General features: G+C 41.2%; 1 protein-coding gene across 3 annotated transcripts in view; it reads right to left on the bottom strand.

The window, feature by feature from the left end:
• Positions 1-638: 638 nt before the first annotated feature.
• LOC122560789 (uncharacterized protein C7orf50 homolog) overlaps positions 639-26,167 on the bottom strand; it is a 403,958-nt gene continuing 378,429 nt past the window's right edge. For all 3 annotated transcript variants that reach the window (XM_043711883.1, XM_043711884.1, XM_043711885.1), the window contains exons 2-5: positions 12,382-12,587; positions 6,172-6,253; positions 3,456-3,570; positions 639-1,040 (exon numbers count right to left, since the gene is read on the bottom strand). In XM_043711883.1, the coding sequence (XP_043567818.1) occupies positions 973-1,040; positions 3,456-3,570; positions 6,172-6,253; positions 12,382-12,587 (471 nt within the window). In that variant the 3' untranslated portion in view covers positions 639-972. The remainder of the gene's footprint in view (positions 1,041-3,455; positions 3,571-6,171; positions 6,254-12,381; positions 12,588-26,167) is intronic.

Consider the following 26,167-nt stretch of genomic DNA (forward strand, 5'->3'; position numbering starts at 1 on the left):
TGACATCAGTCGGAATTGAAAAGTGATCAAGTCAGAAATGACAGAGATTCATTGGAAAATAATTAAGCAGAGTGCAAATGATTCATGTTTTCTAAAAAAACAAGAGCGTCTGATCACAAATTTATTTTTAACAATCTGTTGAAGAAATGGGCACTATATCTATATGGAAAGGATAGCTTAGTGAGGCACTGCTACGTGAATCCAGCTGACATTCTGCAAATGGGATCAAACGAGACTAAGATTCGAGATGATATTTGTGTATTTCTTCCAGTATTGTTGTAATTTTTAAAAATCAGGTTCATTAATACTTCTTCTTATGTCCTGTTGACAGGATAGAGTCAAGCTCTCTCTACGTAAAGCAACTGTTTGGACACTGCTAATGGAAATGGAGAAGACTGGGAAAATATTAACAGTCTCAAGCAAGTTTGGCTGTTCAGCTTTGTATCTTCCACTTTGTATCTTCCCCCCACCACATTACACCACAGCAACTTCCTTATGTGGACTTAATGTCAAAAGAAAAAAACAGCAATGTTCCCAATATATCAGTTCTCTTCTAAGTACCTCCCACCAAAGTCTCCTAATTTCTCATTGATTCAGTCCATAATCCTTCACTGCTCTGGTTAAACACCTAGCAGGAATCGAAGAAAGTTTTTGCAATCATCTTGAGCTGCTGCATGTAACAAACAAATACAATATGTCTGTTTCTTTCACCATAGTAACATTTCTTCTGTTTGACACTCCAAACTTTTATGATGTTTTTGCATACCCATTCAGTGAAGTATTATTTTAAGCACGGCGTATTTTGTACAAAACACAAATTTTATTATGACCACAAATTACAAATGAATTTTTACAAAATAATCATTAGTGGGGAAGTTAAACCAAGAGCAATGCCAGAAAAATTGGAATAAATGTGATCTTGCAACTGTACTCAACTGCAGGGAGACAACTATATGAATCCTTTGAAAATTTTCAAGATAAAAGCTGAAGGACTTGGCGTATTCGCTCAATCTTCACAGAAATGTCTTCAGTACAATCATCTGTTCAAGTGAAAACATATCAGCAAATATTATGTTTCTTTGTACACATTAATTCAAAGAATCAAAACCTAATGCACTCAAAAGACAATTATTTATTTTTATAATCCAGATGCTCCTTGCAGGGTCCTGCCCAAAACATTGACTCTCCTGCTCTTCTGATGCTGCTTGACCTGCTGTACTTTTTACAGCTCCACATTTTATCGACACTGACTTTCCAGCATTTGCAGTCCTCACTATCTCCCAGATGCTCCCTTTCCCTTTCTTCTCCAAGTAGTTCTAAATCTAGAGATCACTACCATGTATGGCATGTCTTAATCAACACAGGTTCCCTTAGTAATATATTGCTAGAAAGTAGCCTATGAAAATGATTAAGTATATGTGTAAAGGAGGAATAAAGAAGCAAAAAAGACAGAAAAAGGAGAACACAGAGGACAGTCTTGCAAATTGTAAAGCTCTCCTTTCACAGTCTCAGAATGTCACAATGCCAGTGCAGTGTTGACAATGTTGTACTGTTTGAAACACAATGATTGATTTGCACAAAATAAGCTACCAGAAACAACCATGCAATAATAGGAAGATACTCTTTTTTATTGTGATTTTGGAAGTATTGTCTTGAGTGTTGTCACTGCAGTAATTCTATTGAAAATATTGAGAAGATATAAAGAGCCTTTTGTGATGAAGCTGCTCCTTTAACAAGGTCATGCAGTCCTTGTTCTTTTTTAAGAGAGGTCGTAAATGACACAGACTCCAAAAAATCTGGGGTGTATGGTTTTCGGGCCAATTTGATAGTAGCCAACAGATACTGCCTCAGGCAGAGGCTTTCAAGTTTTTACAAAAACATTTGTATAATGAAAGTGGTGCGGCCAGTTCTTCCAGCTCAGCTTTTCTCTGGTTTGGGTTTTTTTAAGGAGTAGGGTGAAAAAGAAAAGCTGCTGGACCCACAGAAGCAGGTCCAGTCTGGTACCCTCTCTCTGACTTCTATCTTGGAAGAACTTGTGTTTGATTTTACCTTTTGTGCTAAGATGTGTTTTATGGGGATTGTTGCAAGTATTTGGAACAGCATCATTAAGTTGGGATGATTATTGGATTTTCAGAGAGGATAACTTATTCAGTTTTCTGTTGTTTGCATTTCATTTCATAATCTTGTAAATAAACTCTGTTTTGTTTGAAACAAAGTGGTTTGACCAGCTGATTCTCTCCTGGAATATCCACTTCGCACCTGCTTAAAACAACGAGCAAAGTTAGGGTCTGGGCTACCTTCCTGAAATGTTTTGAGGGGTCTGGCCTGGTCCATAACACTTCATCATAGAACTGTAAAATCTTTTACACGCACAAGCTTTTCGTCAACAAAATAAGGCTCCTTATCAACAATTGTAAGGCTCCTTACAAATGGAAGGCGTGGAAATTAATACAGTTGTATTTCATGAGCCAGTGGGTATTATTGGAGTTGAGTCATATTGAGATTTTGATCTATTAGTCCTCTTGGGTTTTGTTCTGCAATGGATCATCAAAGTACTTTCTGACAGAGTCTGAAGTTTGGTTTCCAACCCAAAAGAAAGACTATGCAAGACCCTCTGAATGCAAATTCTGCACGTAAATGAAAATTGCAATGTAGCATGAATTCAATTAGATTTCATTACACAAAATATATTGATTGTTTTATAAAATTCTACAATAAAAAGAATCGTTATGCAATGCATAAAAATTAAAGTAAAAATAATGCTATTTCATCAGACTCACTTAATATTTCTTACATTACTGTTTAAATGGCAATATGTCATGCTTCACATTAAACGAGGGAATGTTAACTAAAGCAATGGGTGCATTTGGGGTTAGCCTGGGTGGGGTGTAGTGTGTTAAAGTCTTAATAATCTAATTTACTACACAGACCTATTCCAGCTTTCGCCCATAGACAACTCTGTAACCACATCCAAGTGTGTTCTTGGTGGATTATGGCAGCAAATACTTTTACACCCATCTCCTGCACTCAATATACCAGCCTGAAAATACCCTATGGGTGGTGGAAGGATCCTCCTCCAATCTTGCCCATGAAATCTCGACACTGACAACCTTTACCCACCAAGACTTCTGATCTCCCAGCTCCTATGCCCCTGATCCTCTATACCTGAATCCAATCCCCTCAGTTCTGGCCTTTCTGAGGATTGAACTCTAACAGAGATTAATCCCCATCTGAGAACACTGTTAACGCACGGCTGCACAGACTTACCAATCACTAACGTTGATTTCGTGAGTCAGAGGAATTGATCAGTAAAGTGCGAATATGGTATAATCCATAAGTATTGAGAAGAATCCTAAGTTCTGAGCTCCTCACCATCTCTGATACACATGCATCTCACGGAAAGAGTAAGTAAAAATCTACAGCAATGTCTTAGGTAGATCATACAAAGTATTTACCTGTCGTTTCAAATTCCTTCATCAGAGCCTCAGCTTTCTGAATGGTTTCCTCCCGAGCGTTGCCCTTCAGCCCATTTAGATACTTCAGCAACCTGGCAAAATGCTTGTCAGAGAGCTACATCAAAGCAGAAAACAATAAGTAGCTCAGCACTATAGAACAGAATTTACTGTCAGAATCACTAGGTTGATAATAACAGTATTAAAATACCATGGTCCAAAGAGAAATGATAAATGATTATTGCTGGGCCATTGCAAGATTGTGGGAACTCATAATATTTGTCCGTTGAAGTTTTAAGTGCAATTTCTCTTCGTTCTTGTTTTCCTATCAGTTAGGATTATATTCGCTGGAGTTGAGAAGAATGAGGGGACATTGCAGAGAAACACAAAGTTCTAATAGACAGGGTGGATGCAGGAAGGATGTTCCCATTGGGGAGCTGGGAAGTCCAGAACCAGGGATCACGGTCTAAAGATCTGGGGTTAACCATTTAGCATTCAGATGAGGAGAAACTTTTTCAGCCAGAGAGTAGTGAGCCTGTGGAAGTCATTACCACAGAAAGCAGTTGAGGACAAAACATTGTATAACTTCAAGAAGAAGTTGGATGTAGCACTTAGGGTAAAGGGATTAAGGGATATGGGGGAACTGACTATTGAATAGACTGATCAGCTGTGATTATATTGAATGGCAGAGCAGGCTGAAAGAGTCAAATGACATACTTCTGCTCCCATTTTCTATGTTTCTAACAATCATTGAAACCAACTTCAATAGACTTAATTCTCATCAGAGATCTACAGATACACCCTTTGGACTTGCTGCTTTTTTAAAAAAAACAGACACAAACTCCAGGATGACAGTGTCAAGAACAACAAAGAAGCACCATCAAGGAATAACCTGCATTCAGGTCATGCCTTTCACAATATTGAACATCTCAGAGAATGTTAACAGCCAATGAAGTACTTTTGAAGTGCATTTGAAAGATATTAACCAAGTTGCACACAGCAAAAGTCCAACAAGTCATGACCTGATCATGTGACTTTTTTCTGTGGAGGAGGTTGGCTGCTGTTTATAAAGATTGCTTTTGTCTCTGGGGAGAAAAGCCCAAACTTTATTCCAATAATACCTTGTAATCTCCAAATCCAATTTTTTTTACTACTCTTCTTTATCAGTTTCTGATTGTGCCAGCACAGGTTTTGACATTGTCCAGTCCTAGTTATGGGTGATGTGCGGCAGCTATTTTAATATACTCCTGCTGTTGGCAATCAGGTGAATATTTAAAGGCATGAGTACTATTGCCACATGTTTGAATCAATTCAGGGAGTCATCCTAACCACTCAAATAAGCCTCAACATTCCAGCATATCATGTTCACAACACCAACAAAATAATGATATTTAATATAACATAGGTCAGCATATGACAAATCAATTAAAACACAGAAAGATAAGAGCCAAAAGAACTTTTGAGAGATCAGTGAAATTATTTTACAGCGACTTTGGTAGGAAGAATAAAGTGAGGCAACACAAAATAAGGATACAATACTAAGAGGGATGCAGGAGAAGAGAGACCGGGACATATATATACATAAGTCACTGAAGGTGGGCCGACAAGTTGACGGGGCGGTCAATCAAGCAAATGCATTCTATGCTTTATTATTGGGGCATGGAGCACAAAAGCAAGTTGGTCATGTTGAACCATAAGAAATACTGGATTGGCCTCATATGGAATAATGCATCCAGCTCCAGGCTCCACATTTGAGGAAAGGTGTGAAGGCCTTAGAGAGGATGCAGCCAAGATCCACAAGAATGATTCCATGGAATAAGGAACTTCAGTTAAGCAGAAATACTGAAGCTGGCACTGTTCTCTTTGTGAAATCTCCTCTCAAAGTTCTCTTCTCCAAGTAGATAGGGAAAAACTATTCCCACCGGTGGATGGAACGTGAATGATAGAGCACAGATTTATGGTCATTGCCAAAGAAGCAATGATAACATGAGTAAAACTTGCCCATACGTTGAGTGCTTAGGACTTGCAAAAGGGTCATGGATGCAGGGTCAACTTAAGTTTTCAAAAGTGAACAGGATTAATACCTAAAAGGGAAAAATTTACAGGGGGCCAGCACAGACACAATGAACTGAATGGGTTCCTTCTGTGCTATAACCATATTATAATGCTTTGACTTTCTCGACCAAGATAAAATGCAGCAAATGGAATCAGTAGCATCTATGAAAGTGGCTGATGTTTGCAGCATCCAGCTGCCCTGATCAAAAAAGCTTGTTTCAATATTTAAGGCGAGTCGGATTCGGAGACAAATGAGTGAATGTAAGAAGATACATACCATTTAATCATATAGGAGAAATCCCATTTAATGATATAGCTCAATATTTTTGGTGGTTTAAGTTGTTCTATTTTTGACCTTGATGTGTAGAATCTTATTTTAAAAATCAACATCTATCAGCTACAGAGTCAAATCTCCTTTACCAATAGCATTAGCATCACAAGAGACAGATGACTCTTTTAGGATACTGGAAGTACAGCTGCCATGAAATCAACAAATTAAGGACTTCTCTAAATGCTAATTTGACACAAATCCAATTTCAGTTTGTAAGTGCAAGTTAATATTTTACAATAGCTGGTTCATTTGCATTGTCTTCACTTTGAGTCTGCAGTTAGCACAATTTGAAAATAACATTTCGATCACATTTTTCCAATATTGATACCTTACCTTATTACGATCATACATGTGCTTTAAGAGCCAGGTCTGCCTCGTCTTCTGAAATCTCCAATTCTTCCGTTTCTTGGACCAACTTCAAACAAAGTGAGAAAGGTAAGAAAAATAACTTGGAAAATGTAACCAGTTCCTTTTTTTAAAAAAGTACATTTTGATGTTCGTCACTGTTGTAATGCGAGTACGCAGTGACTTTGTACATACCAAGCTCCCCTAAACAGCAATTTGAGAAAACCGATAGGGCCGAAATTTCCCCTCCCTCATGTGGGATGTGAACTATAAAGAACTTAGAAAATATGAGGTCCTAGGGAGTGTTGCTGAACAAAGAGACCTTGGAGTGCAGATTCATAGCTCCTTGAATGTGGAGTCGCAGGTAGATAGGATAGTCAAGAAGGCGTTTGGTATGCTTTCTTTTATTGGTCAGAGTATTAAGTACAGGAGTTGGGAGGTCATGTTGTGGCTGTACAGGACACTGGTTAGGCCACTTTTGGAATATTGCGTGCAATTCTGGTCTCCTTCCTATCGGAAAGATGTTGTAAAACTTCAAAGGGTTCAGAAAAGATTTACAAGGTTGTTAGGTTGTTGCCAGGGTTGGAGGATTTGAGCTATAGGGAGAGGCTGAACAGGCTGGGACTGTTTTCCCTGGAGCGTCAGAGGCTGAGGGGTGATCTTGTCGAGGTTTACAAAATTATGAGGGGCATGGATAGGGTAAATAGACAAAGTATTTTCCCTGGGGTCGGGGAGTCCAGAACTAGAGGGCATAGGTTTAGGGTGAGAGGGAATGAATAGGAAGGGTATGGAGGGAATTGGGCCGAGTGCTGGCAGGTGGGACTAGATTGTGTTGGGATATCTGGTTGGCATGGACGGGTTGGACCGAAGGGTCTGTTTCCATGCTGTACATCTCTATGACTTCATATTGATGATACAAATATCTCAGCAAGAGGCCCAGCAATCACTTCTCCAGCTTCCCACAGAGTTCTCGGGTACACCTGATCAGGTCCTGGGGATTTATCCACCTTTACCCATTTCAAGACATCCAACACTTCCTCCTCTGTAATCTGGACATTTTTCAAGATGTCACCATCTATTTCGCTACAGTCTATATCTTCCATATTCTTTTCCACAGTAATTACTGATGCAAAATGCTCGTTTAGTATCTCCCCCATTTTCTGCAGCTCCTCACAAAGGCCACCTTGCTGATCTTTGAGGGGCCCTATTCTCTCCCGAGTTACCCTTTTGTCCTTAATGTATCTGTAAAAACCCTTTGAATTCTCCTTAATTCTATTTGCCAAAGCTATCTCATGTCCCCTTTTTGCCCTCCTGATTTCCCTCTTAAGTACACTCCTACTGCCTTTATACTCTTCTAAGGATTCACTCAATCTACCTTACATATGCTTCCTTCTTTTTCTTAACCAAACCCTCAATTTCTTTAGTCATCCAGCATTCCCTACACCTACCAATCTTTCCAATCACCCTGACAGGAATATACTTTCTCTGGATTCTCGTTATCTCACTTCTGAAGGCTTCCCATTTTCCAGCCGTCCCTTTACCTGTGAACATCTGCCCCCCAATCAGCTTTCGAAAGTTCTTGCCTAATACCATCAAAATTGGCCTTTCTCCAAATTAGAACTTCAACTTTTAGATCTGGTCTATCCTTTTCCATCACTATTTTAAATCTAATAGAATATGGTCACTCACCCCAAAGTGCTCCCCCACTGACACCTCAGTCACCTGCCCTGCCTTATTTCCCAAGAGTAGGTCAAGTTTTGCCCACTACTCTACTGATATTAGTGTCATCTGCAAACTTACTAAACCATTCATCTCTGCCTGTGTTCAAGTCATTTATAAAAATGACAAACAGCAGTGGTCCCAAAACAGATCCTAGTAACCGGACTTCGTGCTGAACATTATCCATCAACCACCACTCACTGCCTTCTTACAGGAAGCCAGTTTCTAATCCAAACTGCTAAATCACCCTCAATCCCATGCATCCAAAAGCCTACCAGGTGGAACCTTATCAAAGACCTAATTAAGTGTTGACTACCTCATTTTCATGCATTTGCGTCTTATGGTACAGATTAGATTAGATTAGATTGGATTCCCTACAGTGTGGAAACAGGCCCTTCGGCCCAACAAGCCCACACCACCCTCCGATGAGCAACACAGCCAGACCCACCATCCCACATTTACCTCTGACTAATGCATTTAACACCATGGGCAATTTAGCATGGTCAATTCACCTAACCTGCACATCTTTGGACTGTGGGGGGAAACCGGAGCACCCGGAGGAAACCCACGCAGACATGGAGAGAAAATGCAAACTCCACATAAACAGTTGCCCAAGGCAGAAATTGAACCCGGGTCCCTGGCACTGTGAGGCAGCAGTGCTAACCACTGAGCCACCATGCCGCCCCTATATTTCTATACACTTTCAATTCTTCTCTCCTTCACTCAGAAACTAAATTGCACTAACTCCAACATGAAAGTCATTACGGCTGCAGGACGCCAAGTGCTTGGCCTGGGCACCATCAGCCATGCACACAACACCATGTCGTTGCTTACTCACGGATACCATCTTCCTTGAACCTTCGTGCATGCAATTTGGCATCGGCAAACGACCAGCCTCACCACACCATCATGGCTACTCTCTGACCAACTCTCACACCAGTTCAGCCCCTTAATGTTTCACTTTGGGGCTCAAGGGTACCCATGACTTGCATGCTTTTGCCTGGTTGCTTTGCATGCAGAGACGAAGGCACATCTCATGTATCCGCACAGGCCAGTTCTTTTTGCTCACAGCTTACTTTCTGTTCACTCAACATGTCTGTTTCAAGATTGCTTTCTTAATATCCATTCACTGACTTCAGTCTTTGTGCCATCAGCTTACATGGCAAACAGACTGCATGTGCTTCAATGGTCATGTGTGAAAGTCAAAGAGCAAGAGTCCTTAATGGCGTGAAATGCAACCACAGTCAGTCAGAGGTAAAGCCACAGTCAGTCAAAAGATTTGTCCAGTTCCGGTCACAACAGCCAAGGTCAGTCAGGTGTTTGATCATACCAGAGTCCAGAGACTGGGTGTCAGTCATTCCTGCAGGTCAGGACACCCAGTCCAGGGATTGCACTTAAGAGAATCAGGGGCAAATGTAGACATCAATCCTGGGGCTTGGCAATGCTCAATAGCAGCTGTTAATGCCAAGTCAGTCTGAGGATGGGTCAAGGTCAGCCTGGAGGTTTGGTCAGTAATAGTCAGGGGATTTATTCTGCTAGGGAAGTTCATTGATCTTTCATTTTATATTGCTTTTATCAGGAATTGTGGGCAGATTTCAGGTTTAAAACATGCTCCATGATACCAGGTATCAAGTTCATATCACTTCTGGAACTAAAATCTGTTAGGACTTTTAGGCAACAAAGCATTGAGCATCAATTCCTTCCTGCATTGATAACCTCATGCAGCATATGGAAGCCTGGCATTCTCACGGCCTGCATGTGAGATGCTGACTTTGAAACTTGGTTGGCAACTTGCACAGTATTGTGATGAAAGAGCATCGGTCTGAATAATTAACACTGTTTTTATTCCCAAATGGTGCCTGACCTACTGAGTTTCTCCAGCACTCTCTGTACTTGCTTCAGATTGCCAGCATCTGCAGTATATTGGCCAGGACACTTACAAACCAATATGGATACACCTCTTTAATGGGGACACTGAAATCCAAACTGCACGCAAATATTTATATCCCGACTAAAATGATAAGTGTTCCAATGAAAAAGCAGTGAAGTTTGACAAATCACAAGAATGTGCTTGCATTACTACATGATGAGTGCTAGGAAAACAGGCTGCCCTGTCTGTGATGTGAGATTTATAAGGAAATTAGTGCAGCCTTTCTGGGAACAAACTGGTCACAAATCTCCCAAGTTTATAGGCAGCAAATTTATTTCAAAAGTAAAGTAAACTCTTTGGTGATTTATTTGGAGACTGTAATAAATTTAATCAACATCCTGACCTAACCCTGCCACAGGTTTTGTTTGTATGCGTAGCCTAGGAACAGGTTTTGTTTATAAAAAGAACATCCTTTGTTTCCAACTACAGGCTTCTCTCACCCTTTTCCCTGAGGATGTGTGCTTGGCTCAGTAATACCTCCTCTAATATTAGCATAGAATGAAAGACTTGTATTTCTATAGAGCCTTTCATGACCACACAGCCAATGAAGCACTTGTTGAAGTAGGGTCATTGTATTTTAGGAATGAAACTGGATACTTTCAACTTGGGTTAGTACACTGTGAAACAGCTCATAAAATTATAGAATCCCTACAGTGAAGATAGCAGCCATTTGGCACGTATAGTCTGCACCAACCCTCCGAAGAGCATCTCACCAGACTCACCCCATCCCCATGACCCCACATTTACCACAGTAGACAAACAGTAGTTGGAAGAACACAGCAAGCCAGGCAGCATCAGGAGGTGGAGATTGACGTTTTGGGTCGAGACCCTTCATCAGGATTGTGGAGCGGAAAAGGAGCTCAAATAAATAGAGGGAGACAGGTGGGTCTGGGGGAAAGGTAGGTGGAATAGCAATAGGTGGATGCAGCTGGGGAATATCGTATTGGACAGTGGGAAGGGTGGAACTGATAGGTGGGAAGGAAGATGGACAGGTAAGATCAGGTCAAGGAGGCAGGGAGGAGAGTAAGGGCTGGACATGGGATGAAGCTGGGGGTGGGGAGATAGTGAAGCTAGTGAAGTGGGAGGTGGAAGTGAAGGGAGGAGGTGGAGGTGGAGGTGGAAAGGAGCTGGGAAATGGGTGGAAAAGTTATTTGAAATTGGAGAACTCAATGTTAAGTCCTCCGGGCTATATGCTCATCTTCTGCCTGGGCAGCCTACATTTACCATAGTTAACCCACCTTATCCCTGGGCACTACTTGCAATTTAGCATGGCCAGTCCACCTAATCTGCAAACCTCTGGACTGTGGGAGGAAACCGTAGTACTTGGTGGAAACCCATTCAGACATGAGGAGAACATGCAAACTCCACATAGACAGTTGTCCAAGGCTGGAATGGAACCTGAGTAACTGCTGCTGTGAGGCAGCAGTGCTCACCACTGTGCCATCCTAATAGATAATAATTAGACCTCTCAGACTATAAACACTCATTTCTGTATGATTTGGAGATTAATCAACAAGTGTTCATCTTGGTGGCACAATCAAACTAAGCGTGAACACAGCAACAGATAACAGAAGTGCGTGTGAGCCTTTTTTACAATTGCTTGGTGTTGCCATTGGTTCAGTGGCAGAACTCTCAATTCTCCCTGAACCAAGATCACCAAAACAGATTATCTGATTGCTGTTTGCAGGAGTTTGCTATTCGTAAACTTGACTGCCACATTTTTCCTGCATTACAACAATGAGATATTTCTGAAGTGCTTTAGTATCCCCTGAGGCTGTGAAAGGTGCAAAGTAACAAGTTCTTTCTTTCTTGTGGTTATATGCAGAAAGAGGGAAATACCAACTAGATTCACACATTGACAAACAACAAAATCTCCTGGGAAAGGGATGATATAGTGATTTACTTCCTTAGTCCCACTTAGCCTAATTTGAAAAACTGCTGATTCTATCATACAATCAACCATAGGACAATGAAAGTTCAAGCAAAATGCAGATTTTTAGTGTTCAGATTGGAAGCACAGTTGTTTAATGGATTATTAAACTCAACATCAAACTATAATGGCTTCCCTAGCCATGCAAACATAAAAAAAAACACAAATTACACTCTGAGTATTGGATTTCTGTTTTTCTGAAGAAATACTGTTCACTTCACAACACGGGAGTTTACAAAATGAAGTTAAAAATCACACAACACCAGGTTATAGTCCAACAGATTTAATTGGAAGCCTTTACTTAATTGGAAGCACACTAGCTTTCGGAGCGACGCTCCTTCATCAGGTGATAGTGACTATCACCTGATGAAGAAGCGTCACTCCGAAAGCTAGTGTGCTTCCAATTAAACCTGTTGGACTATAACCTGGTGTTGTGTGATTTTTAACTTTGTACACCACAGTCCAACACCGGCATCTCCAAATCATGAGTACAAAATGAAGGTTATACTGGAATAAGGATCTTTAATGTTATCAATAGCAACACCAGAGACTCAGTAGAGTTGGCAAAAGTTCACCTGTTTAAATGACTGTCAAAATAATGGGGATTTTCATCTTTTACCTCTTCAGATATTTGAGTGCAAGGTCGGATGCTGATGGCCCCTGAGGTTTCACTTTTTCTACTAATGCACCAGCTTCCCTCAGCAGCTGTTTTTCTTTCTTTTTGCGCTCTTTCTTCAGTTTCCGTTCAATCTTTCTCTTTTCTTCTGCTGCGAGTTCCTCCTGCTCCTGCTGTACTGGTATTTCCATCCTTTCTTCTTCAATATCCTGATGATCACAGAACAGTAGATTGAACTCAGAAAATTATTTTATAGGCAACACCTAAGAATCAGATTCTCACAAAAATTAAGCTTGTTATAACTTGCCAATGGTCCTTTGACAGCAACTCTCAAACCGTCAACCTCTTCCAACCAGTAGCAATGGTACAGCAGGCATTTGGAAACATTAGCCCCTGTAACTGCAAATCCACTCTGACTTGCACATGCACCACTGCCTCAAAATCCTGTCACTCCCTATTTAAAATCACTTTGCAAGTGACTGCACAGCTTCAAGCCAAAAGTTCAAAACCATCTTCTCAAGGCAATTAGGGATGAGCAATAAATACCAGCCCTGCCAGCAAAACCTATATCTCAAGAATAATTACTTGAAAAAAATACTATTAACACAACTCAATTATAATCTGCAGTGTTTCATCTATCAGTTGCTACTTCTGGTTTTCCATAGAACTTTTTTTATAGAATAATACAGCACAGAAGAGGCTGTTCAAAACATTGAGTCTGTACTGACCTATCTACCCTAATCTCACTGTTGGGCGCTTGATCTAAGGCCTTGAATGTTGTCACATTTCCAATGCTCATTTTACAGGTTGTGAAATTTCCTGTTATAACACTCTCCCAAGTGGTGCCTTACAGATTCCCACCACCCTCTGGGTAAAATGATTTTCCTCAAATCCCCTCTAAACCTCATATTTTCACCTTAGAATTATGCTCCCTCACTACTCACCCTTCAATTAAGGGGAACTGTTGCTTCCTATCCACTTTATCGATGTCCCAGAAAACCTTACACATCTCAATCAGGTCTCCCTTCAACTCACTCCATGCCAGGCAACATCTTGGTCAATCTCCTCTGCATCCCCTCCAGTACAATCAGATCCTTCCCCTATAGTGCAGTGACCTGAACTGTACACACTACTCCAGCTGTGGCCTAACCAAAGTTTTGAATAGCTCCAAAATAACTTCCCTGCTCTTATAATCTAAACCATGATTGATAAAGGTAAGTGTCCAACATGCTTTCTTAGCCACCCTATTAATCTGTTTGCCGACTTCAGAGATCTGCGGTAAAGCACACTAAGAATCCTCTGTTGCTTCCTAGTGTCCTGCCATTTATTAAGTACTCCTTTGCATTGTTACTTCTTCCAAAGTGCATCAACTCACACTTTTTCAGGGTTATATTCTTTTTGTCAATGATCTGTCCATCTAACTAACCCATCTATATCTTCCTGTAACCGATGACCTTCCTAACTATGAACCACTCAGCCAATTTTCATGTCATTTATAAACTTACAGGTCACACTCCCCCCAAATTTTCATCTATAATGTTTATATATATTATGACTTACCTATACAAGGTTCCACTATGTTCCCTTTGGTACACTTTTACGCACAGGGTTCCAACCATACAAAAGCCTTTTACCATAGAGTCATAGAGTTGTACAGCATGGAAACAGACTCTTGGGTCCAACTCTTCCATGCTGACCAGATATCCTAAATTAATCTATATTCTTCTATACCCTTTCTATTCATGCACCCATCCAGATGCCTTTTAAATGTTGTAAATGTACCAGCCTCTACCACATCCTCTAGCAGCTCATTCCATACATACACTACCTCTGTGTCTTACAACTAAGCCAATTTTGAATCCATATTGCCAAGTTACACTGAATCCCATGTGCTTTCACCTTTTTTTATCAATCTCCCATGTGGGATCTTGTCAAAGGTTTTGCTAAAATCCATATAAACTACATCAACTGCATTACCCTTATTGATACTTTTGATCAACTCTTTGAAAAGTCCAATCAAATTTGTTAGTCATGAGCCTCCACTGACAAAGCTATGCTGACTATCCCTCAACAAACTTTGCCTCTAGAAGTGGAGATTAATTCTCTCCTTCCGAATTTTCTCGAATAGTTTCCCCATCACCGATGTGAGACTCATTGGTCTGTAATTCCCTGGTTTAACCCAACCAACCTTTTTGAAATGTGGAACCATGTTAGCTATCCTCCAAACCTCTGGCACCTCCCCTGTGGCCACAGGGGCATTAAAAAGTTAGGCCACAGACCCTGTAATTTCCTCCTTCGTCTCCCACAGCAGCCTGGGATACAACTCATCCAGACCTGGGGATGCATCCACTTTTAAGCTTACTAAAACCTCCAATGGTTTCTCACTCCCTATGTCAATCTGCTCAAAAGCCCAACAGTTCCTCTCCTCAAATTCTGCACCTACATCTTCCTTCCTCGAATGAAGACAGAAGTGGACGGCATGGTGACTCAGTGGTTAGCACTGCTGCCTCATAGTGCCAGGGACTTAGGTTCAGTTCCACCCTCATGCAACTGTCTCTGTGGGGTTTGCACATTCTCTCCGCATCTGTGTGGGTTTCCTCTGGGTGCTCCAGTTTCCTCCCAAGACAAATATGTGCAGGTTAGATGGATTGGCCATGAAAGTGCAGAGGTCAGGGGCTAGGTCAGGATAAAAGGGGCTAGGTCAGGATGGCATGCTCTTCACTCTTCGTGGCGTCGGTGTGGACCCAATGGATTAAATGGCCTGCTTCCACACTGTAGGGATTCTATGCTTCTATTTGAAGTGAAGCATTTAACATTCTTCAAAACTTCAGGGCATAGGCTTAAGGTGAGAAGGGAAAGATACAAAAGGGACCTAAAGGGCAACTTTTTTCACACAGAAGGTGGTGAGTGCATGGAATGAGCTGCCAGAGGACGAGGTTGAGGTTGGTACAATTACAACATTTACATGGCATTTGGATGGGTATATGAATAGGAAGGATTTAGAGGCATCTGGGCCAATGCTGGCAAATGGGACTAATTTATATAGGATATCTGGTCAACATGGATGAGTTGGACCAAAGGATCTGTTTCCTTGCTGTATATCTCAATGACTGTAAAACTCTATGTGTTAAACAACACTGCTTTTCACATTTTTATTGACTATTTCAGCTCAACATACAAACTCTTGTAATTGTTTCAAAAGTCTGGTATTAATGAGAGGCATTGAAATTTTCCAAAGGTAAACAGTTCTTTTCAACTGATATTATAGAAAATCAAGAAAGATCATAATAAACAACAACTATGACCATATACTTATGCACACCTTTTCTAATTTACTAGAATTTATGGCAAATAGGAAATAGCTCACAAAGTATATTCAAACTGCTCTTAGTACTTTGTTCAGGAAGGTTATCAGTTTATATTGCAAAATACCCAAAGACATGAGTGCCTGATTGACAGGTTATATGGTATTTACAAGCCACCTATGCAAATCTGTTTGGAATGGATTGCCCCGTGATTTGAGTGCAAATCAGACTAAATTGCTGGTTAATCCTTTGATGGTAGGATTGAGTTTTAGATTAATGTACACAGGAATTAGACAGGCACTGACTGAGGTCTTAGTGCTATCAGAGGTCATAGTGCCCTTAAGCCGACACTGCAACCAGGGTAGAGCAAATTTCGAACAAAGCCTCTGAAATAAGATTTGTGTTAATTCTGAGTGCAACATTGAATATATTTCCATTGAATGGCACTTAGTAAATTAAAATATATATGCCAGCATCTGGTGAAGGTGGGGGAGAGCAAATTACTACTGAATTTTAACATTTGAGTTATTTGGCGCTGTTTTTGCTAATATTTGGCAGTCCAATCAGAGCAGTTCTTGGCTCGAAGCAGCAATTCCATTCTAGACCACGAGGAAAAGAAAGATATATGGAGAAATTAAGAGTACATGGAAGAGAGAAGAAGCCAAGACTAGTGTTTTGTTAAGGAGATGGGAAAAAATTGAATCTGATATTTTGCAATGATTGGTGCCCAATCAGTCAGGTTATTTTCTTTTGTTATAAAACCATTGAAAATAGGATTAATTGTGAGGTCTACAAACTGCTTTAAAGAAACAGAATTACTTTTTATTATACATATTTTAAACATTCTATAGGAGTCTGATTTCCTGATTTTCACCCCCATATTTTTTCAAATACATTCCAAGAGGTGTGGACATCACTGGCAAGGCCAGCATTATTGCCATTTTTTAATTTTTCATGAGACCATTCCAATCAAATGGTTAAGTTACTCCATAGTGCAGTTAGATAGGATTTTGACCCAGAAAATATGAACGAACAATAACACAATTTCAGGATGATGAGTGACTTGAAGGGATCACTGTCCTGTCTGCTGATCTTGTCCTTCTAAATTATTGAGGTCTTGGGTTTTGGAGGTATGGTTAGTGAAATCTTGGCAAGTTGCTCTGATACACCTTGCAGATGGTATACATCACTGCCACAATTCACTGCTAATAGAAGGAGTAAAGATTTAATGGAGTGAAGAGGGTGTCAATCAAGTGAGTCACTGTGTCTTGGGTGGTGAATGTGGTTAGAGTTGCACTCATTAAAGCACATGGGGTATATTCCACCATATGTCTGTGTGCGGTGACTAGGCCTTGGAGAGTCAGAATGTGAGTTATGTGTCAAAGAATTCCCAAATTACTTTTATAGGCACGGTATCTATATTGTTGCTCCCATTATGCTTCTGGTCAATGGTAACCCCAAAGATGCTGATGGTGGGGAATTCATTGACATGACCAATGCAGTCCAAATGATTGTTTCTGACTGCATGGTTTTTAATGACATAACAGCTAAACAGGATTTTTTCATCCTTTCGCCCATAGGAGAGAACAAGAGGTGACAATAGAAAAACATTCCTATGTAGAAACTGGTTTCTATCTCAACTGATGGTGCACAGCCATGCTTATAGTAAATATTGCATCTTTGCAGAATGATTCTGATTTCCATCCCATTTGTCAAGTATGACTGCAAAATCCATTAGTAAGTAAAGTTATAGTCTTTTCTCATATTATGAAAGTTGTTGTTAAGATTGGAAACTTGATTCAAGTAAAACTGTCATAACATCAAAACTGAACAAGGTGAATGATGAACTACCGGGAAAGGATGGAGACTTGGCACATATGATCAGTGTTGTGCATTCAAATTGAAATTGGGTACTCCCAATATTTACTGAGTCTGCAGAAAATATTAAAATAAATCAAAGCCAAAGAAAAATGGTTCCATGCAGAAAATGCCGATGCATACCTGAGCAAATTAGCAGAGGAATTCAACAGGTAAATTCAGTTATTAGATGTGTTGGAAGACATTATTATGTGTTAGACATTGGTGGGGGTGACAAATGCAGTAGGTGTTTGATTTACAAAGCATTGGAGTTGATACGGATAATTACTATGCCAAATGATATGGAGCAGAAAGTTAGATCAAGGGCCAGTGATGTTTAGGAACTCATAAGCCACTTCTAACATCCTGTGGTTTTAAAGAGATAGTTTATTTTGACTCCACATACATGCGCGAGATAGCATTCTCCCTAACGAAGATAATCAAGGCTAAGCATCATAGCCACCTTACAGATACTCATTCAATGTCTTGTATTCAACATGCAGTCTCAACGACAACACAGACTTCAAGGCACGAGCAGATAACATGCAATTACAGGTGTCAAACAAAGCATTGGTAAGTAGAGGACAAAATGAAGAATTACATTTACATGATTTCAATTTATACAGCACTAAAAATAAATTATTTATTCTGCATTGTCTTTGGTTCGTGGATTACAAATTCAGAAAGTGATTGCTGCTTAAAACAGTTGGAGATCACTGTTCAAGGTGGTAGAGGTGGCAGGTTTGGAACGTGTTGTCAAAGGAGGGTTGCTAACTGCATTTTGAAGATATCGCACACTGCTGCCACTGTGCATCATGGTGAAGAGAGTAAATGTTGAAAGTGGTATATGGAGAATTCAGCAATTAAACCAAGCAGGCAACTTTGCTCTGGATGGTATTAAGCTTACTTCAGTATTGCTTGAGCTGCAATTGTCCAGGAAAGTGAGAAGTATTCCATTATAATCCTGATGTGTATCTTGTATATGGGGACAGGCTTCGGGGAGACAGGAGATGAGCTACTTATCAGAGAATTTGTACTCTCTGACCTGCTCATGTAACCACAGTATTGATATGACTTATCCATTTCTCCAGGATATTAATGGTGAGGGAGTCAGTGATGGTAATGCCATTGCCCATCAAGCAGTGACAGTTAAATTCTCTCTTGTTGGAGATGGTCATTATCTGGCTCATGTGTGGCCTTATGACTTAAAGGAAAATCATTGATGACACAGCCAAACGTGAGTGGGATCAACCCAATTCCTAAAGCAATGCCCTTTGCTGAGATGATTGGCTTCCAATATCAAAAACATCTTCCTTTTGGCAAGGTATGATGGTGTTTGACCCCTCTGCAAAGGTAAACAGGTCACTCCTAGTTAGTCTATTTAGACCTTCATAATTTTATACCACTCACCACTCAGCTCGTCTGTTTTTAAGGAAAGCAACTCCAGTTTTAACTTTTTGACTCTTGTATCTATCTCCACAGATGTTGCCAGAGCTGCTGAATTTCTCCAGCATTTTGTTTTTTTTTATTTCAGCCTTAAAGGATTCTCTTCAGGATTAAAGAGGATCTGAGCAAACATTGTTTCACCAATGAAACCACCAGAGGGTAGTAGGGTTCTGGATCTTATATCCTAAAGAGGAAGAAGCAGAAAGTCTCACTACATTTAAAATGCACTTGAATATATATTTGAAAAGCTGTGACCGGTAAGGTTACAAATGTTGTGCAGGTAGATGGATTTAACCTCTTCATTCATTGGTATGAACAAGATGGGCTGAATGGACTAATTCAATTTTCTATATGAGATGGTAAGGTTTTTGTTTTTAAGGCTTAGCAGGAATTGGGAGTACAATATGGAAAAATATATGGCCATCCACATTGTCAAGGAAATCGGTATGCTGAATATTAATTAAATGGAGACAGACTGCAAAATGCTGCATAAAGGGATCCTCAAACATGAATCACCAATTGTTAGCTTGCAAATACAGCAAGTAATTAGAAAGGCAAATTGAAACGTGCTGTTTATTGCTCAGGCGAATGGAGTGTAAAAGTAGGGAAGTCTTGCTAATAACATGGCCTTGGTGACATTTCACCATGTTTTATGATCTCTTTACACAAGGAGCGATATACCCACTTTGAAAGCAATTCAAACAAGATTTGCTAGGCTGATTCCTGGGATGAAGAGGATTATTGAAAGTGAAAGGTTGAGCCTATATTTACTGTAGTTTAAAAGACTGTGGGGTGACCTTATTCAAACATACACAGTGCTTGGCAGGGTAAATGCTGAAAGGATATTTTCCCTTGCATGGGGGTGGGAGTGGTGGACACTGTTTCACCCATTTAAAGTGAAAATCAGAAGGAATTTCTTCTCTTAGCGGGGAATTAATTTTTTGGAATTTTCCATGCCAAAGAGCTGTGGAGGCTGAGTTCTGAAAGGTTTTGAAGGGTGAGGCAGGAAAGTCGAACAAAGACCATAATCAGATCAGTCATGATCTCATTGAATGGTAGAGCAGACTCAAGAGGCTCTGTGGCCTACTCCTGCTTCTATTTCTTATGATGTTATGAACAATCATTGGAGGTTATCAGTGTAGCACTAGTGAAGCTTGGAGAAAATTATCTAGAATTCTGCTCCTGATTATAGCTGCATTGCTGAAACCACATGTGCACTCACTGCAAGACTGGGTTTGGCTGTGAAGCCACACACAATGGAATAATCCCACAGCCAGACTCATACTTAAGATTCACTTGTGAAAACCAGCTGCTTGTGTAAGGGAGTCAAAGGTTTTTGGGGTAAAGGCAGGAAAGTGGAACTAAGACAACAACCAGAGCAGCAATACTCTTACTGATTGGTGCAGTAGGCTTGAATAGCCAAATAGGCAAAAGTGAGGACTGCAGATGCGGAGATCAGAGTCAAGCTTAGAGTGCTGTTGGAAAAACACAGCAGATCAGGCAGCATCCGAGAAGCAGGAAAATCAACGTTTTGACAAAATCCCTTCATGAGCCTGATGCTGCCTGACCTGCTGTGCTTTTCTAGTACCACTCCAATCTTGACTCTTGAATAGCCAAATGACCAACTCTTGCTCCTAAGTCCTATATACAGGAAAATTAGATTAGATTCCCTACAGTGCAGAAACAGGCCTTTTTGGCCCAACATGTCCACACCGACCCTCCGAAGAGTAACCCACCCAGACCCATTCCCCCGAACTAATGCACCTAACTCTACGGGCAATTTAGCATGACCAATTCACCTAACCTGCACATCTTCGGACTGTGGGAGGAAACCGGAGCACCCGGAGGAAACCCACGCAGACACGGGGAGAATGTGCAAACTCCACACAGACAATTACCCGAGGCTGGAATTGAACCTGGGTTCCCGGTGCTGTGAGGCAGCAGTGCTAACCACTGTGCCACCGTGCCGCCTCCCATAATCAGGAAGGAGAAGAATGATGAAAGGGGAGATTTGGTAGATGTGTTCAGCATCATGAAAGGTGTTGATAGGGTAGGAGAACATGCTTTCAGAAGGGTCAACAACCAGAGGACCCAGATTAAAGACAACTGGCAAACTGGGTGAGATGAGCAGAATTTGTTTTTACATGGCAAGTATGTAACAGGGAATGGAAGCGGATTCAATAATACATTTCAAAAGGAAACTGGAGGACAATCATTTACAGAGGAACCTCAATTATCCAAAGGACATTGGCAGGGAGTATTCCAATCAGTTAATCAAATTCCAGATAATCAAATGCCAGACAACATAGTTTAGCCAAACATCGGGACTTTGTGATCTTGCCGAATAATCCAACATTCAGATAATCAAATGCCTGACAATTGAGGTTGCTCTGTACAGGGTTATACGGAAAGGGAACTGGAATTGATAAACTGGCTGTTCTGCCAAAGAACAGGCATTGTGGGCTGAATGGACTCCTTTCCTGGGCTGGATCATTTTATGAAAACAAATGGTGCAGTCCAGGCTGTAAAACGCAACTGCGTAATTGCAGAGAGTCTGCAACATCCTCATGTTTCTTAGTATTCTTTACGTAAACGCTTTAGCAGTCGAGAATACTACAACAGCCCATTTTCAAAGTGCTGAAAAGACTACATGTGAACCATGTGTACAAGCCTCCAGCAGGGTGTACTGAAGAGGAGTGTGCAGCTGGCTGATTCTTTTCAGGGGCACAACTGCATCACCACTCTGAATGAGAGCAGAGATTAGGGATTGAAATTGGTAGTAGTGGCCTGCTTGGCACAATGCAAACCATGCATGGAATTTATCTACTGCGCCATCAAAAAGCTTTCTGCTCCCAAATGGTTTTGATTTGGTGACTGGAAACTGATCAACATTCTGGCATTTGTCAGTAGGCTGTGAATAGCTGCTATAAGATTTAATCACTGTTTTTACAAAGTAACATTGCTGGAATCAGTTAATTTTCTATATCCAGAAACTGACTGACAAACCAAAGCTTGAAAAGATAGCCACAACTGTCCCTTGGTTTGTTGAGCACATACCTACCATCTGCCATTATTCTGGCCAAGAAAAGGAGAATATGAATGATGACCAGCAGATAACTGGCTGCCCTCACAGAAATCAGATTCAGCAAACAGTCAAAGAGATTTTTAATTCCTATGATAGTGAGTTCAATCTTGTGTTTTCTGAAAGTGATCCAGCATATTCAAGCCAACTGTGTAAGATATTCCAGTTTGTGCATGGGTCAGAACTGAAATAACTCTACAGAAGCCAGTATCCCATCACCAAGTCTTCTCTTATTGACACGTGGAGAGTCCTTGACACTAGTCCAGCTCGTTCAGAGCCAGCGCTCAGTGAACAGAACCTCTGACGTTTCTGTTTATATCTGTCAGTCAGGACTCCCTGATTTGATCAGATTAACAGCCCCCATCAGGGAACTCATATTCTATGAAGTGCACCTGGCTGACCTCATTACAATCACTATATCCCTCCCCTCTGAGTCGAAGGACATTTGCCAGATCTTTTATTTTAGCACCGGGTCACATTCCTCCAACTCTGCCTCTCATACAAGCAGCATGTCATGCATAGCAGCTTATCTCTTTCATCCAGAGTGTCCTAAAATAAATTAATTCTTCTCTTCAGGCGGCAACAGTGTCAAGACAGCAACATTCGCTGTATTCATCTCAGATTCCAAGGTACCTTCAATATTTGACAGAGAACCTACAGGTTCCGAAACAATCTGGAAGGCTATTTAGGAGCCAGGCACATTTTGCTCCCACACCATTTGCAAGTTTGCACCTTGCATATGGTTGACAGCTTTGTTCAAGACCACTCCACATACATGACTGGACGTGACCTCATGTCGACCATGCTTCTTATTCATGCAGGGGCATTTCCATAGTTCCAACACCAAATTTCATCCCCTTAAGTAAACTGTCTCTCTCACTTTGTGGAGTCTTGTGTCTGGCATTGTCGTTCCCGGTGTCATTTCACCCTTGCCCCAAGTCCAGGAAAATCAGATTTGACCTGACGCAGAGTCTTCTCCCTATTAACAATTCTGCTGCAGCTGTACCTATATTTGCATGAAAGGTGGTCCTATAATCAAATAGGAACTGGAACAGTTGGTATCTAGTGAATCTGTAGGCTGTTTCTTTAAGATTGCCTTCTAAGTCAACTGCTCTTTCTGCCAAAGGATTGTTTGATAGGTTGCATGGAGCTGTCCTTGTAAGACAAATACCATTCAACTTTAGGAATAATCAAATTCCCTGCTTGTAAATGGCTGGCTTGTTATCTGTGACCAATACTCCTAGGAGTCTTGTGTTTTGCAAAGGATGCTCACAATTTTTCTGTCGTCATTCCCATGTTGGGTGAATCATGTCTATGCATGTCCAGCTACGTTGAATGGGCATTCACAATGATTAAGAACAGTGAGCCCCCCTGAAAGGACCTGGACAGCTGACGTGAAACCAAGTCCAGGGTTTACCTAGCCACTCCAACAACCATGGGGCAGCTGCTGGAGGTAATTTTTGTCCTAGTTGGCACTCTGGTCACTATCCCAACAAAGCAGCTATGTCAGCATCTAACTCTGGCCACCAGATATAACCTCTCGCCAACATCTTCATTTTGGAAACCCATGGATGACCCTTGTGGTGTCAGCCATTATCTGGCAGTGAACTTTGCAATCATTCTTGCTGCCACAATAATATGCCTACCTCTACTGTGTTCTGGTCTCTCCGAGTCAGAAAAAATTTCAATTCTGGTTGCGACAATCCTTTGGTCTCTCTCATCATCACCAGCTATTTCAGTTAAGCTAGGATGGGGTTTTTCTCCATCCAAAGTCTGGTATTGTTAGCTGTAACAGGAAGTGTGTCCAGAGAACGTAAAACCATTACAGGATACCACCGGTGGTGTATCTGTCAGCAGGAGGGGGCTCAATGCATCTGCATTTGTTCATTAGCCTCCCAGATGGTGTTCCAACTTGTAATTACATGCACTACTAGAGCCCACCACTGATTTCAGCCTGAAACTTTGGGCAGTACTGTCTCATCCTCTCTAAGTAGACCTTGCAGTGACTTGTGGTCTATTATTATTACAAATTTATGTTTGTAAAGGTATTGGTGGAACTTCCCGACTCCAAACCTTTCTTCTCCACCTCGGCATATTCATACTCTACATTAGCCAAAGTCCTGGATATACAGGTCATTCTATGATAATGTGTGTTTTGTTGACGCTAATTCACCGTAATATTGACGAACTGGGGACACTGATACTAAAGAACGGACTTTTGAAACATGTGTTGCCTGTAACGAGATCGCATCATCACTACTTTAAGCGCTGTTCCTAAAGCGTGATTTTTCTATAATGCAGCGTTGCACAAGAACGCAACCATCGCGTTATAGAAGAACTATCTGTATACTCTATTGGGCGTGCCTCCATTGGGCCACCTATGCTTCACAGCGCCAGTGACCTGGGTTCAATTCCCGCCTTGGGCGACTGTCTGTGTGGAGTTTGCACATTCTCCCAGTGTTTGCGTGGGTTTCCTCCGGATGTTCTGGTTTCCTCCCACAATCCAAAGATGTGCAGGTCATTGGCCATGGGAAATTGCCCATTGTGTTAAGTGTATTAGTCAGGGGTAAATAGAGGGTAGGGGAATGCAAGTGGGTGGGTTACTCTTTGGAGGGTCGGTGTGGACTTGTTGGGCCAAAGGACCTATTTCCATTCTGTAGGGAATCTAATCTAATCTAATACTACCCCGATGCCATACAGGGAGGCATCATATGTCAATACAAAATCTTGCTTGGGATCATAGTGTCCCAACACCTTAGGGAATTATAGCCGTTTCTTCACTTCCCTGAAAGCTATGGCTTGGCCACACAACCATTTCCAAGTCTGATCCTTCTTTAAGAGTTGATACAAAGGTGCCAGGATAGAGGTCAGGTTAGATATGAACTTTCAGTAATAGTTCACCAGCCCAAGGAAAGACGTAAGCTCCGGTACAGACATGGGAGCCAGGGCACATTTGATCATCTTCACTTTATCTTCCAATGGGTGTAACTTGGGGTATCTGGAACACACATTTTTCCCTTCTAAGATGTACGCCCACCTGGGACAAATGTCTAATGATGATATCTAAGTTTTCTGCGTGCTCCTTATTGGTCTTCCCTGTTATTAGCACGTTATTTAGATAAATGGTGACCTGGGGTAGACCTTGCAAAATGTTCTCCATTCTCCACTGAAAAGTTGCACAGTCTGACGATACTCCAAACTCTTGTGGATATTAATTGTAGCATACTTCCGAGAATTTTCATCTAACTGCAACTGGAGGTACACATGGTTCACGCCCAGCTTCGTGAAGGACAGTCCTCCCACCAACTTTGCATATAAATCTCTATGTGAGGGACTGGCTACTTATCCAGGTGCAAAAAGCTGTTTACCCTTTGTTTAAACTCCCCAGAAAAGTGAACCGACCCATCGGGTTTCACAATCAGTATGACTGGTGCTCCCCATTCCACAAATTGATGATTTGATGATTTCTTCATTTTCCAACCTCCCGATTTCTGGTTCTACTTTTGCCTATTAGGCAAATGGCACTGGGTGGGCCTTGCAGAGTCATGGAATTCCTTCCTGGTCAACATGCCCAGAGGCCTTGGTTCCCCGGTAGTCACCTGGCCCTTCGTGAAAATTCTTCAGGTGTAGGCCACTTTAGGAATATTGCATGCAATTCTGGTCTCCTTCCTATTGGAAGGCTATTGTGAAACTTGAAAGGGTTCAGAAAAGATTTACAAGGATGTTGCCAGGGTTGGAGGATTTGAGCTATCGGGAGAGGTTGAATAAGCTGGGGCTGTTTTCCCTGGAGTGCCGGAGGCTGAGGGGTGACCTTACAGAGGTTTATAAAATCATGAGGGCCATGGATAGGATAAATAGAAAAAGTCTTTTCCCTGGGGTGGGCAAGACCAGAACTAGAGAGCATAGGTTTAGCGTAAGAGGGGAAAGATATGAAAGAGACCCAAAGAGCAACTTTTTCACGCAGAGGGTGGTATGTGTATGGAATGATTTTCCAGAGGAGGCTAGTATGATTGCAACATTTAGAAGGCATCTGGATGTGTATATGAATAGGAAGAGTTTGGAGGGATATGGGCTGGGTGCTGGCAAGTGGGACTAGATT

The sequence above is a fragment of the Chiloscyllium plagiosum genome, chromosome 21 (genome assembly GCF_004010195.1).
Source record: "Chiloscyllium plagiosum isolate BGI_BamShark_2017 chromosome 21, ASM401019v2, whole genome shotgun sequence".
NCBI lineage: Eukaryota > Metazoa > Chordata > Chondrichthyes > Orectolobiformes > Hemiscylliidae > Chiloscyllium > Chiloscyllium plagiosum.